Source organism: Tachysurus vachellii, chromosome 9 (genome assembly GCF_030014155.1).
Source record: "Tachysurus vachellii isolate PV-2020 chromosome 9, HZAU_Pvac_v1, whole genome shotgun sequence".
NCBI classification, from domain to species: Eukaryota; Metazoa; Chordata; class Actinopteri; order Siluriformes; family Bagridae; genus Tachysurus; species Tachysurus vachellii.
Genome location: NC_083468.1, coordinates 15,691,196 through 15,706,015, shown reverse-complemented (window position 1 = coordinate 15,706,015; position 14,820 = coordinate 15,691,196). Strand labels below are relative to the sequence as shown.

The window sequence follows — 14,820 nt, the reverse complement described above, 5'->3', positions numbered from 1 at the left end:
GGTGGCTTAGTGGTTAGCACGTTCGCCTCACACCTCCAGGGTTGGGGGTTCGATTCCCGCCTCCGCCTTGTGTGTGTGGAGTTTGCATGTTCTCCCCGTGCCTTGGGGTTTCCTCCGGGTACTCCGGTTTCCTCCCCCGGTCCAAAGACATGCATGGTAGGTTGATTGGCATCTCTGGAAAATTGTCCATAGTGTGTGATTATGTGAGTGAATGAGAGTGTGTGTGCTCTGCGATGGGTTGGCACTCCGTCCAGGGTGTATCCTGCCTTGATGCCCGATGACGCCTGAGATAGGCACAGGCTCCCCGTGACCCGAGGTAGTTCGGATAAGCGGTAGAAAATGAATGAATGAATGATCAAATGTATATACACAAATTTTAACAACTACCTTTTCTGATTAAAGACACTTTAAAAAATCTGAATGCATTTCTCCATATTGCAGTGGGAAAGTGTATTACATCATCATTAGTATAATCACAATTAGGCCCTGCTATAATTTATATCCGTATCAAATTATAGTAGCAGAGCTAAAATAAAAAGCAAAGATAAAGCAAATGCAGGGGATTCTAATCAATAAGATGCATTAAAACAACCTGAAAACAACAAAATATATTCACAAGATGCGATTTATAGGGCCAAAGTACTCCTCACTGATACACTCCTGTACTCCTTGCCAAGATACCTAGAGCAATAGAGATCATATATGAACATTTGTCAGGACTCTGCCCAGACTTTGGCCATGTGCCTTTTGTTTATGTTCTTTGTTCACGTGTATGCCCCGCCCTTGTCTTTTCCTCCCCGCCTCTGCACACCTGTCCCTCATGTCTGTTAATTATTTGTATTATTTAATTGAGCCGCATTGCCTTGTGCAGCACGGAATCCTCTGTTGTCGTCATGTCTGGTTCGTCTTTGTCCTGTTTTGTGTCTTTTAGTTATTAAATCCCTGTTTTTGTTAAGATGTCCTGCATTTGGGTCCGTTTTTACCCCCGCGTCCGTGACAACATTACTTATCAGTGATGGGAGATAATTGCCTGCTGTGTGAAACATCTGCTGAAATCGGACTATTTCAGATTAATATTTCAGATTAAACTGACTATTCAAACCTTTCATAATAACACTCCATCTTTTGAAGACATCCTTAAAATCTTTTACTAAACAAAGCTCTCTACTTGGTTTCAAATCCAAATAAGCAATCATGAATTACAGCTGTTTGTGAAAACTAGGTCAACATGATTTTGATGAATATTGAGAATCACACTGTGTTGAGTAGAATGAAACAATTTGAAGTGGGGCTAAAAATCCTGCAAAATTAGGCTTCAAATATTAAGCAATATATCGCAATATTAAGTACGTGGAGCCAAATGCTAAGTTCCATAAAACTTTTGCATGTTTTTGTGTATACAAATCTAAACAGTGAAACAATTTAAGTGAGACTACAATAGATATTATTGGGTCCATATACAAACCTACCATTCAAGATTTGTGAAGATCGCTTGATAATAACCCCATCAAATGCCTTCTGAAATCTGATTGGTTGATGGCAGCAATGTTTATTAGGTCATAATCAAAAATCCACTTACAGATTATCACAAGCATTCGGCTCCACTGGATGTATGATTCCTGAGAAACAATTATCTGACCTTAGCTCCGCCCCTCTGAATCTTGTCCTGTTGAGGCTTTCGTGCAAACTTTCATTCAAATCCATGCAAGCAATCATGAGTTACAGCTGTTTGAGTAAATTAGGCTTTACCTAATTAGAGTTGACTGACATTTGGCAGCCATATTGCTTACAAAATTTCGACCTGTTTTTGATTTACTGAGGTTCAAACTCTCCTGAGATTGGTCACAAATCCTAGTACTGGTTTAACAAAGCAGTGTGCATATGATGTAAATTAGCAAAAAATCTAAGTGGGTAATATAAATGGTTCTTGAGGTTTTTTTTGTTTGGGAAAACCAGTGAATCAATAAAGAGTAATGCATTATAGGTCTCACGGTTCATGATTTGTGGACAAAAACACAACATCACACTACAGCACCACCATTAGGCCAGTCAGGCACACCTCACCTGCCTGAGTAGCGGGATCCTAACAATTACCTTCAGTGCTTGGACCCCTAAAAATCACTGTTGTTAGCACATACTGTATGTGTATACTGGAATACCATGTGTTATGTGCATCAGTCAGAATGTTACTCACCCTAAGAGCCTCAATCACCAAGTCTCTGGCCTCCAGCTCACCCTCCATAATGCTCAGGAGGGTCAGGAGCTCTGGCTTGCTCAGGTTGTCCATGTTCAGCTCACATTTCTGAAACATACAGACACAGAAATGTGGGCACGTTGGCAAGAAATTAGCAGTGCTAGTTTTGGACAACTGCTGAGATTCTTGATGGTGAGGTGTTAGTGCTTTGTGGTCAGAGCAGACACAGCTCACAATTACAGGCTTTTATTGGATGAAATGCAACAAAGGCATTACAACCAGCACTTTGAGTAGATGTAGAAAAAGACAATCATTACTTAAAGGTGAAGGGCAGATTCATGATGCCTAAAGCAGTATAGTGATTAATTCAACCACCAGCCAGTGTTTTCAAAGACAGTCCCTATTTTGCAGGTCACTCTAGATACAGGTTTGCTTGATTTGTTTATGTCATAATTGTTACTTACACAGTACTTGAGTGACAGAATAAATGATCTGCCATAGTGCATATGTCGTTTTTCAGTTCAGTTCAGTGTGCTTTCTTGGCATGACAATGTTATACTCATGTTACTGATACTTGTATTGGGTCTCTAAACAAAAAACATTACACATCACATTAAACCACCAAAAACATATTTATATTCTTTAATAGCAAACTGCTGCTATTTTTCACTGGATATAAGGCATTTTTATGAGTTTGCATTCTGTTTATATTTCCATGGTCATACTGTAAATGAGTAGTGCAATGACATGGCTGGAACCCAAAAAGGGTGTCATATTTAAATTCGGCCTAGACCACTTCTTTGCACAGATGCTGGGCTGATCATAATAAGGTATTTTCCTGATTTTTAATATTCTTTACAGTGAGACACCAGGGAACTAAATATGCTACAATTAAACATGTTTAGTAGTGATGCTACTAAAATATCAACATAGACCCCAAGCCCTATTTATCCATTTGTACTTCTGTGCATCACATAGTACCAAAAACATTAGGTAAAAAAACATTTGTCTTGTTTTGCATTACGATCACAAATAAAGAAATTGAAAAGGCTATATTACTTACCTAAATTCACAGAATGAATATGAATTACCGTGTTTATTAAACTGTACTGGCTACACATTTTATATGTTAATACCATTTTTTACTCCTCATTGAAAATAAATCATTTTACATGCTATATTTTAATAGAACAGGGTGAACACCTTGGACTGTTAATTTCCAAATATGTTACATAAACACAATCAATATCTGCAGGAACAAAATTGCAGTTACTCATTCATGGCACTAGGCATATTTAATATATTGCAACCTATTCTGATTTTACAAATACACGCACATGTACATAGCAAATAACTTTGAACCTACATTCTTTATAACAAACTGACACAACAATTTGCTGAATATCCTAGGAGCCCTTTTAAAGACAGGGAAAGTCTTTAAAAAAAATGTACTAGACCCTTTCATTACATATGACATAAAACATATAATCAATAAGCTTTCTGCTTGCAAATAGCGTTTTCTAGCCTGGTGTTCTGGGACTATTAGTATGTTCCCGGAAAACGACTGAGTAGGTGATTTTGAACAGGATTTACTGGCAATCTAGTGTGTGGGGGTAGGAATAATCAAATGGGTTTGACTTGAAGGTTTGTTACTTGAAAAGTGATACCATAAGCTGTATGAAATAAAAGCTGTGTTGACACCTGAATAAATAGTGTACAGTCTTTGAATAAATAGAAGTATAACATTTGTGTAAACATGCCTGAACCAGTATAATGTATAAGATCACTGAGGTCTAGTAGCAGGAAGAGGCATTTAACTGACATTAAAAATGACCAACCAGAGAACACTGCTTTATTGTGTAACATGTAGAGGGAAGCAATTGTGAATACAGTGCTACAAAAAAAAACAACATGCCCATAGGCAACAATCTGGACAGCTTGTTCTTGAAAGTCACCGTTCCAGAAAATCCAGAGATGAGTCCAGAATACTATGATTTTTTTTCTTTAATCCATTTAATTTCTTGCTTTAAAAAGCTCATAGTTATAGCTGTTACCCAGCCACGTTTGAAAAATTCACAAACACAGCCTAAGACATTTTCTTTCAAATCACATGCTTATTACATTCTTTACAATTGTGATCACCTTCTAAAGACTAAGAATTACATTTAGATAAATAAATGTCTGCAGCAATCGGGTTGTTGCCTGAGTCATATAAATACCAACCATATTTCTCTATAATAAAGCACAGAATGATCTGCATTTCATATCTACAAAGGAAGGTACAGAAATATGCCTACAGTTTTTCCCCATTCTATAAATATGAAATTTGAAAATGACCCAAGACCTACACACATATTCCCCCTTCCCCTGGTAAACAGGTGCTAAATGATCTGTTGTTGCATACCGGAGCTTGATAGGTTCAAACAGATCTATGCCTAAGTTTAATGTTCATTAAAATATCCTTCTTTAGCTTTAATTTGAGGTGTCAGCAATCTATATTCTGTCAGTACTCTAACCAGATGGAACACCCACCCGCGATGTTCCTGTCAAAAGAAACTTTCTGTGAATCGGATCCCACTGAGAATAAACAAAAAGGTTCCTTCATAGGCGCAGATAATAAATTAATTCAAATTCACGCATGCGGTACTCCCATACCCTTTCAAGCCCTTGACAGGAGCTGGGATGAACCCATGAGACAGAGATTTATAGCTGACACAGCTCAACCAAGGGACAGCGGTATAGCCAGAGCACCTGTTATGTCGAATGGTAAACGTAAACGAGCCTCGGGCTGTTAAAACAGTTCAGATTGGCTGTATGAAATGCTACTATGTCAGCTGAGTCACTGAAATTCAGACCAATTTAGAAACATCTCCAGTGAACATGCCCTAACCTCCCCTCCTCCTCGCCCACCTCGTCTATTCTCTTCTCAGCCCTGCTCACAGCCGTTCTTCATTTCTTTTACCTATTCGTTTCCATATATATCTAAACACATACACACCTGAACACACTTTAATTCAATTAAAAGATGCAACTGTGTCTCTGTAATTTTATCCTGATTATCGTGTCAAATTAAATAACAAACTCATTTAAAATAGAGGTGATAATAATGAATATTATGGATGAATCTGTATAATGTAAAGGCAAAAAAAAAGTCTTTACTGCTCCAGGTTGATCGTTGTTGCCACCAAATGTCAACATTCTTCTGGAATCAAAAACTCGATTCATCTCAATTCAGATTTTGATAAAGCATTTATTGTCATTTATTGTCTCCAGTGTAAAGGCTTTAAATGGCAACATGAAAGAAATAATGGCTATAAATATAGATTACAGACGGGAAAGATGACAAGCGGGTTGCTGGCCTTAACATCGTTCTACTCTTAACACATTTAAATGCTCATTCATTCTAATTCATCTTTGACAAGCAACAGTTCAGTCTGTCATTATTCATTATGTCAAAAATATCCTGATACAGAAATACAATCATAAAGTGTAAACAAGGTACTCTGAGGTGTTCACAGTAATAAATAAATAAATAAATAAATAAATAAATAAATAAATAAATCAGCAATAATCCAATTGTGACTAATCTGTTTAGGAGAAGACGAAGGAAAAAGCCCTTCATTGTAATAAATAGACAGACAGATAGATAGATAGATAGATAGATAGATAGATAGATAGATAGATAGATAGATAGATAGATAGATAAAAAAAAACAGCAATAATCCCATTGTGACTCATCTGTTTAAGAGAAAACGAAGGAAAAAGCCCTTCATTGTAATAAATAAATAAATAAATAAATAAATAAATCACTGCTCTGGATACTGAGGATAACGTTACACTGTAGATCTGTGTTTCTAAATGAAAACACAACAAGTGCGTTGCGTTTTAACCTACAAACGAGTCTCAGCGTCGTTCAAGGACGTTTCGTGTTTAGTTCAGCGTTTATGATGATGTTTTAAAAGCGACAGCCTGTAATTCAGCCCAGCGGTCAAACCTACAGACTCCGTGTGATTGTGTAGCGCTGAGCTGAGCACGAACAGGGGGAGAAATACGCGGATAAAGAGCAGATTTTTTTTACCCCCTTTCTTGCACTCGCATGCTTATTGAACAGAAGCGTGTGTGTGAGTGTGTGTGTGAGCGTGTGTTCTCTCACCGTCTCGACGCTTCCATGGCCAGCGGTTAGCAGTGTTTGCAGCGGAGGCGGCTGCTGCTCCCCTTTCGCTCCTTCCGACGCCATGTTCTTCTCTCTGTAGCGGTCCGTTGGACTAAGAGCGCCACACACACCGTCAACACACGCATTCGGCACGGATTTAACCAAAGGCGTATCGCTCACATGAAAGGATTCTTATTTACATGAAGGCGAAACGGGTGGTCAACACAAGTCCGGGAACAGGTCGGGGGTTTTTCCAGCGTAGGCGCGCAGAGCCGTATTCCAGCTGCTAGTGTTGGTGCGGGTGCGCGCGCGCTCAACCTGACAGAGCGACACACCGTGAGGAGGGGGCGGTTTATGAGTGACGTGAGCGCGCGCCATCCTGCGCGGGCCTGTTTAAATCCGCATTTTTATGTCACGTAGCCTGACTTCAGTCTTAAGGTGATTGCTTTTATATTAGAGATCATAGAGACAGACCTGTGATACGTGACAGAGTCGCTATACAGGGTTTAACATCATGCTAACAGGTGTCACATACTGCTATTCGATCTCTGAGCTCAAATGACATACAGTACGGTATAGTGTCAGTGCAGTGGCTGGTACAAAGCTAACACACAATACTGAAGTGTTAGAGATGATCGTTGTGCTTTAATAAGGAACATTTACACCTGCTCATTCATGCAATTATCAAATAAGCTATTCGTGTGGTTGTAGCACGATGCACTGCATTATTTAGTGTTCACATCAAACATCATTCATTCATTTTCTACCGCTTATCCGAACTACCTCGGGTCACGGGGAGCCTGTGCCTATCTCAGGCGTCATCGGGCATCAAGGCAGGATACACCCAGGACGGAGTGCCAACCCATCGCAGGGCACACACACACTCTCATTCACTCACGCAATCACACACCACGGACATTACCATTACAAATACCATGCATGTCTTTGGACTGGGGGAGGAAACCCCCGAGGCACGGGGACAACATGCAAAGTCCACACACACAAGGTGGAGGCGGGAATCGAACCCCCAACCCTGGAGGTGTGAGCCGAACGTGCTAACCACTAAGCCACCGTGCATCAAGCATCAAACATCAGGATGGAAAAATGTGACCTTAGATACTTTGACTGTGACTGTGATCTTGGTTGTTGGAATGAGATAACTGGTATTGGGTATTTCAGATGCTCACAACCAGCCGGTTGATGATTGTAGGAACATCCACTGATCTTTTTAACACTCTAGCCTCAGCCTCCTGTTCTTGGATAACAAGAATGGTCATCTGCTATTGTAGATCATTTGCCTTCAGGTTTATCATGTGTGTTTTGAGATGAATATACTGTTGTGTGGGGAAACTCGCAGGAGATTAGCAATTTCTGAAACCCTCAAAACAGCCTGTCTGGCACCAACGACCATGCCACTGTCACTGAGATCACATGTTTGAGGAAATTGATGAATGGACAGAAGCTCTTGTCCTGTATCAGCATGGAGTTATGTACTGACTATGACTATGTAGTGTTATTGTTGTCCTTTGGCTGCTCCCTGTTTGGGGTAACCACAACAGATCATCAGATGTTTATATTTGATTTTGGCACAGGTTTTATATATATATTTTTTATTTATTTATACTTAAATAAAAACGTGCAGGGGGGCACGGTGGCTTAGCGGTTAGCACGTTCGCCTCACAACTCCAGGGTTGGGGGTTCGATTCCCGCCTACGCCTTGTGTGTGTGGAGTTTGCATGTTCTCCCTGTGCCTCGGGGGTTTCCTCCGGGTACTCCGGTTTCCTCCCCCGGTCCAAAGACACGCATGGTAGGTTGATTGTCATCTCTGGAAAATTGTCCGTAGTGTGTGATTGCGTGAGTGAATGAGAGTGTGTGTGCCCTGCGATGGGTTGGCACTCCGTCCAGGGTGTATCCTGCCTTGATGCCTGATGATGCCTGAGATAGGCACAGGCTCCCCGTGACCCGAGGTAGTTCGGATAAGCGGTAGAAAATGAATGAATGAATTTATTTATTTTAAATATGATACTGATATAAAGAAACACCTGAATATAGAAATGACAGCACATGATGTGTAATTTCTGACAATTCCTCAACCTCAGCTATATCAGTAAAGTTCATGAATAGGATGCCTACCATGATGCAATCCTCTTGTCTCCACCAGTTGTATGAACCTTTCTGGCAAGCTTTTTGAAAAAAGCTCTGTTCTGTCTGTTCATTCCTTATAATGCATTTACATTTGGATACATTCCCAGTAGCTTGAAAAACAGCATCTTGAATACCACAGAGTTAGCAAAATGCATCACTGAGTGGTTCGTTATATAATATATAAGTATATAAGTATACAGTATATAAGTATGCAGCAACAAAATACTGATCTCACCCAGTGATCTATTATACCGAGGGGGTCTATATGGGAAATGATGAAATTCCAGTTACCTAATCAATTTTTGTTCTGTCTATGAGCCAAAATTGCCTTCAAAACCATTGCTAGATGACTGGTCAGAATCCTGTTCTGTTTTCATTGTTATATACTTAGCATTGTGGGTACCAGTGGTCAAAACATAAATAACATGAAATAATGTCACCATCATTAACTCAGTTAGAGCTAGCTAACTTGTTAGAGTCCTCTAATACTTTGCATAACAGACCATGACAGTTTTAACACTTGCCTCTTGCCTCTTTTCCAAACCGAACTCATCCTGAGAAAGTTTCTATTTTGTATTTGCCAATTAAAAATTTGACCCCAAAAACACCCGCTTTGAATGTTATCGCTACTGGTGATATATAAGCCATCCAAGAGGAGTTATTAGTTTAATAACTACACATTCAATATGTATGATTGTGAGTGAACATGAGAATAAATAATAATGCACAGGATACTTTGGTGTGAAAGTTGCTGCCACATTCCAATTCCATAAGATTCCATTTTCAGGGAGTGGATAGAATACGTGTATAAACACTTACACAAAAGATTTTACAGCATCAGGCATGGAAGCGTTTGTTACTTTCGATTTCACAAATCTTGTGATAATTAAACTAATAATTTTTATATCAGCAGGAATGTATATAAATGGTGCAGTAGAAAAGCAGATCTATCAAGGTCTGTTAATGACTCTCTTTATTCAATCAAATCAATTTACAGAGATAAAGCAATTGGTTGCATTTTAAGAGAATGACACGGCAAAACTCAACATCTGTACAAAGGAGCAGTACATCCACTAAACGCTGTTCTCTGAATCTATGTGCTCTAGCCCTTAACACACAATAAGTGAGCTCAATATAGTGAGTTCGGGATATCATGTGACCAAATTCACTGTTCACAGGCTTTAGTTTATTTTTTCAAAAATGAAAAGCATGGAATAATATAATCAAAAAGAGTTCTGAAGTAGAAAGCAATATATTGGCCTGCACAGCCTCAAAAAGACAATGACTAGCTTTAAATGATGGATGAGGTCTGCCAAACTTCTGTAAGTGTGTTTCCTGTCCCTATTGGGGGTTTGGCACAGAGAGACTGAGTGACTGTTGGGATACAGAGACTCTCAGTGACTCCCTGCTGGCATCAGCTATGGTCATCCCACGTTTATGTGTACTTCCTCTACTGCTCTGTCCCAATGCACTTGTCCAAGACATTAGGAGTAAATGGCTTCAGTCATGATAAATGGTTAAGACTAACCTTTTCCACTTTTCATTTCAACACTGATGAAGAAAAAATGATCAGCCTAATGTAGGTCCTACTAAGTTCATTTTGCATGTGTTAAGAACTGAAAACCTGTATATTCTTAATTCTGCTCCTTCTGAGTCTCTTTGTGTTTTTTCACATAGTATCCATGTATTGTGTCAATACCAATAAAGCTGCACTGTCACATTATACCCAATTCCATTTGACATAAAGCATACTGCCACTTTATTTCTGACAGGTTGGCAGCACACCATCTGCACTGCATTTTAATTGGAATGCTGCGATGCTGTCATTGTGACATTGTCCTCTACTTGGTGAATCACAATTAATAATCTTAATATTCTTTGTATGAATATTATACTTCTGCAGGTTGTATGAATCTGAGGAAATGAAAAATTGCTTGTGTATATCTGTAGCACAGATCTAAAAAAAAAAAAACAACACTTTAAATTATTTTTATTTCTCTAATGATAAAAGTACAATGCAGTTCATGTTCTAGGATTATCTAATCATTAGGTTATTCACTTCAGTGTTTCCCTTTTGTAATGGTTTGACAAATTTCCACCTGACCATCTTAATTTGAAAGGCATTAATAGAAATATTTAAATAAATTTGACATAGAAATGGTATTAAATGACATGGTGAAAAGGTGTGGTGCTCTCACACAAGATAAACTAACAAGAAAATGTGTCTAAACATTACGAGCAAACAAGAGAAGTCCTGAAATAATATGACATGATGGGAAGAGAGTTGACCCGAACAAATCTGCCACAGTATTTAGAATAGGTGGATTGTTTCATCTATGCATTTGGATTAAAAAAAAACTGATGTGTAAAATGGAAACTTTTTTAAATCAGACTGTATTCTGCTACACCTAAAGATCTGTCTGTTTTGTGAGGATGTTTATATTCCATAGACCAGACACATGGGGGTGCTGGTTAGGTTTGTGCAGGAACATCAGAAGTTATAGCCTGATATTTAGGCTCTTGCATGGTTCTGACTCCATTCTGTGTAATTGAATCTAATTCTGGTTGCCATGAAAGTAAATTAAATCACTTTTAGACTTTTGCATGCATGGAGCTATTACCATCACGGACAGAATGGACCCTGATAACCCCCTATTTCAGATATTTAGGTATTTATTGAATATACAAAACCCAGAAACTAACCAAATGACTTCTCTGATCATCACTTCATCTGCCTCTCTACTTACCCTGATGTGCCCATCACTCTGGAACAGGGATGTATCAGACTACATGACCTTTTTATTTTTTTGACCACGTTATTTCCTTAAAGATGATGATTCACCACTATCTTTCCAGGTTTTAATAATGTATTAGTCAGTTCTTAACCATATTTTAGTCAATTCAGCAGTGTCCTTAGTCGTAGTTGTGTGCTTGATGCAGGCCAATCATTTGACCCTTCAGAAGCAGAATAACATAACTGATTTCTCTAAAAAATAAAAAAAATCTATGTTGATAGATAGATAGATAGATAGATAGACAGACAGACAGACAGATTCATGATCATCCTCCTCAGAGAAGCTCTGCTCTGCTCTATTTATTTCCTATGACAGCTACGGCATCCAGTATCCAGTACCAGATCTAAATGGTTCCTGGCATGGCTTCAGAGCTGAAATATCATGTTAGTTATTTAAGCAAAACCTCTGTGTGTATGTTATTACAGTAAATTTTAAATATGTAGCTCTTTATTGCTCTTTGATGGCATGTTTTTCTCTAAGGTGGGGTCTTTTAGTAACCGTGGAAATGTTGTTTATTTCTTAACTGGTAAAATGTACCAACCACTAGGGGGTGCTGTTCTATCAGAATTTCTTTTTTAAAATATGCAATAAGTCTGTATTATTACAGGATGCAGTGTGTACTGAAGCGCAAATGGACGTATATCACATCACATCGCATCTCTTCATAGTTTCAGAATGCTGAAGGTCGTGAAGGTTATATTAGTAATGGGTTTCAGAGTGACACACAAACACGCACATACACACAAACACATAAAAACACAACACGCACAAACGCACGCACACATACACACATACACACAAACACACACACACACACACACAAAGAGAAAGAAGAAGCACGAGAAAGAGAAAGTAAAATTTACATCAGTCTTTGGTTATTTTTGCTGTATAGTGTGCCTTAGGTCTGTATACAGTATATAGACTAATCAGTTAGAATCTAAACTAATGCCTACACAAACATTATTCGCCTCCATATGTTCTGATGCTCCTAAGTTTTTACTAAGCCGTACCGAAGGAGTGAAATCCTTGTGGCAAAAGTCAAAGGTAGTAATGGAAAGTAATTCTTATGATGACTAGTTGGCCTTTGAAAGATTATCTTTGGTAGTTTGCTTACAAATAATCACACTGGCCACACTGTTCATGCCTTTGAGACAGGATCTAGCTCTCTGTAGTGTAAGGCCTATATTTGGTGTTAGATATCCAAAATGAGCTTCCACAATGCAGATTTCCAGCAAAATCCTGCAACAGCAAAGCAAGTACTGCCTCACAGTTGTTTAGGGGTGAGTAGTTGAGGTGCTCCATAAAGTTTATGTGAGAAATATGCATCTCATGAGTGCCTATATAACAGTATGCAACAGCAGCTCTCTATTGCCTCCAAGCCATAATTTACAGTTGAGAGACAGCTGAAACGAATGCTTTGTTTTCTTTCCAAAACAATGCTGTCATCTACAGAGTCATATGTGATGAAGTAGTGTAGCACTTCATCTTGCACTACAAGAGAATGCATTGTTCTTTTATTTTAGTTCCACACATGCATATCATCACATCATTCAACACTATGTACTGTATATCTGCTTATTTTTTTAGGATGAAGCTATGACTTTTTTCCGTTTTATCACTGTGTCTATTTTTCTGTGTTTACTTGGTTGCTATGTAACATACCCCAGTTTTAGGCCTTTATGTAAGTCTACGTCACATTTAGTCTGGTTACAATTACTAAGCAGAAGCCTTCAAAAACAACTTTGCAGCTCATGGCAAATTTCCTAATTCTATTTTGCTTGTATGCAGTATTAGATTTTGCACACTTATTTTTTCTTTTCTCCTGGGATGCATTGGGAGTGTGGCAAGTTTTGTTGGCACAGCATAGCACATTGTGTTATGGTCTTTCTTTTCAGGCAGGAAGGCAGTGGTGGCTTTACAAAATAGTGACCATATCCAGCTCCCAGTCCATCTCTAAAATAGGGCTCAGTGCCTGGAATTTCTGATGAAGCAGATGAAGCAGGGTTTCCAATGCACTAGTGCTTGTTAACTGAGCTAACTATTTAAAAAACATAAGAGCATACTACCACTGAATCTGACATGTGCAATTCATATCCTTGATGATTGCGGTAATGAAAATATTAGACGGATCCCACAAGTTGTTTTAAATGTATAGCATATTGTATGCAAAAGATATAAGTAAGAACAAAATACATGTATAGAATTTATTGCAATTGCAAATTTATTGCCTACATGAAAAAAAACACAACCACATACCTGGGCCCTGTTAGTGCTTAAATGTATCTGAACTGACAAATACTATATATGAACAAAATTATTGTCAATTCTTACCTGACATGCTTGACACAGTGGTGAATTGATATAATGCTCAATTATTGTCAGGATGATGGATAAATTTCAAGAACATCAGATTACTTTTTGTCTTAAGAATTTACCACACCATGAACACAGGCCTAGTGTAAGCAGGAAATTAGGAAATTACCTGTCTTGTCTGCTCTCTTGTTTTTATACAGACCTGTGAATAATCACTAAGTAAGTCACAATTTTGTGATCTGTGGTATTCTATCATTGATGGAACTTTGTAAAATACCAGTTAAACATTGTAATAACACTATATACCTGCAAATGGCAAACAATCAGCAAGAAAGTGATGGTGTGTGAGCAGACCACCCTTTGTTAATGAATATAAAATTGAGTTCATGGTGCGTTAGTGCAGATTAATCCAAGGAGCAGATGACATTGCTAGCATGCAGAAGGATGGAGCCTAAACCTTGGACTGGATGACATCCAACCAGAGATGCTTTCATCTTTCATGATGGAGACACACCCTGGAACTCTCTCTCTCTCTCTCTCTCTCTCTCTCTCTCTCTCTCTCTCTCACACACACACACACACACACACACACACACACACACATACACACACACCTATATAATACACTTAACCTTTCACAAGAAGCTCCAGGTTATGCATATTATTATGTAGTGTTATACCAAAAGATAATACTCTATAATGAAAAAATATTTTAACAACATTTTTACAAAAGTCTACAAATGTATGAAAAGAAATAAAGACTTTCTTGTTCAAAAACAGTCTGCACATGCCATTTTATAATTAAATGCAATTGCTCTGCTGAAACATAAGGCAATGTGTCACTATATTCACATTTGGAAAAATATTATGTAAAATTTTGTTATGCACCTGAAGGCAGATTACTGTCCAAATGTAGGCACTACATGGTTATTTGTTAATATTCCCAGTTTTTAATTTATATATTATATCTCGACTACTTCTTTCTTTTTCAGGGCTGTCAAGTGTCACGCATTGAAAGTGACAGTCACGCATTTCGGTCTTTTCTCACGCTCTCCCGCCACACATCGTATTTCTCACGCAGAAAATATTTTTGACTATTTATCATATATTTAATAAGCCGCAGCGCCCAAAATGTATCAGTCCGCACCGCTGTTTCTATGGGAACGGGCAGGAATCAAGCGCGTCTCCCCTGGAGTTCTTAGTCGAGCCTGACACTTATC

At 38.4% G+C, this 14,820-nt stretch overlaps 1 protein-coding gene across 1 annotated transcript in view; it reads right to left on the bottom strand.

Moving 5' to 3' along the window:
• Positions 1-6,668, bottom strand: part of cttnbp2 (cortactin binding protein 2) — a 39,114-nt gene extending 32,446 nt beyond the window's left edge. The window contains exons 1-2 of the mRNA XM_060877894.1: positions 6,348-6,668; positions 2,195-2,302 (exon numbers count right to left, since the gene is read on the bottom strand). Of these exons, the coding sequence (XP_060733877.1) occupies positions 2,195-2,302; positions 6,348-6,431 (192 nt within the window). The 5' untranslated portion in view covers positions 6,432-6,668. The remainder of the gene's footprint in view (positions 1-2,194; positions 2,303-6,347) is intronic.
• Positions 6,669-14,820: the final 8,152 nt, after the last annotated feature.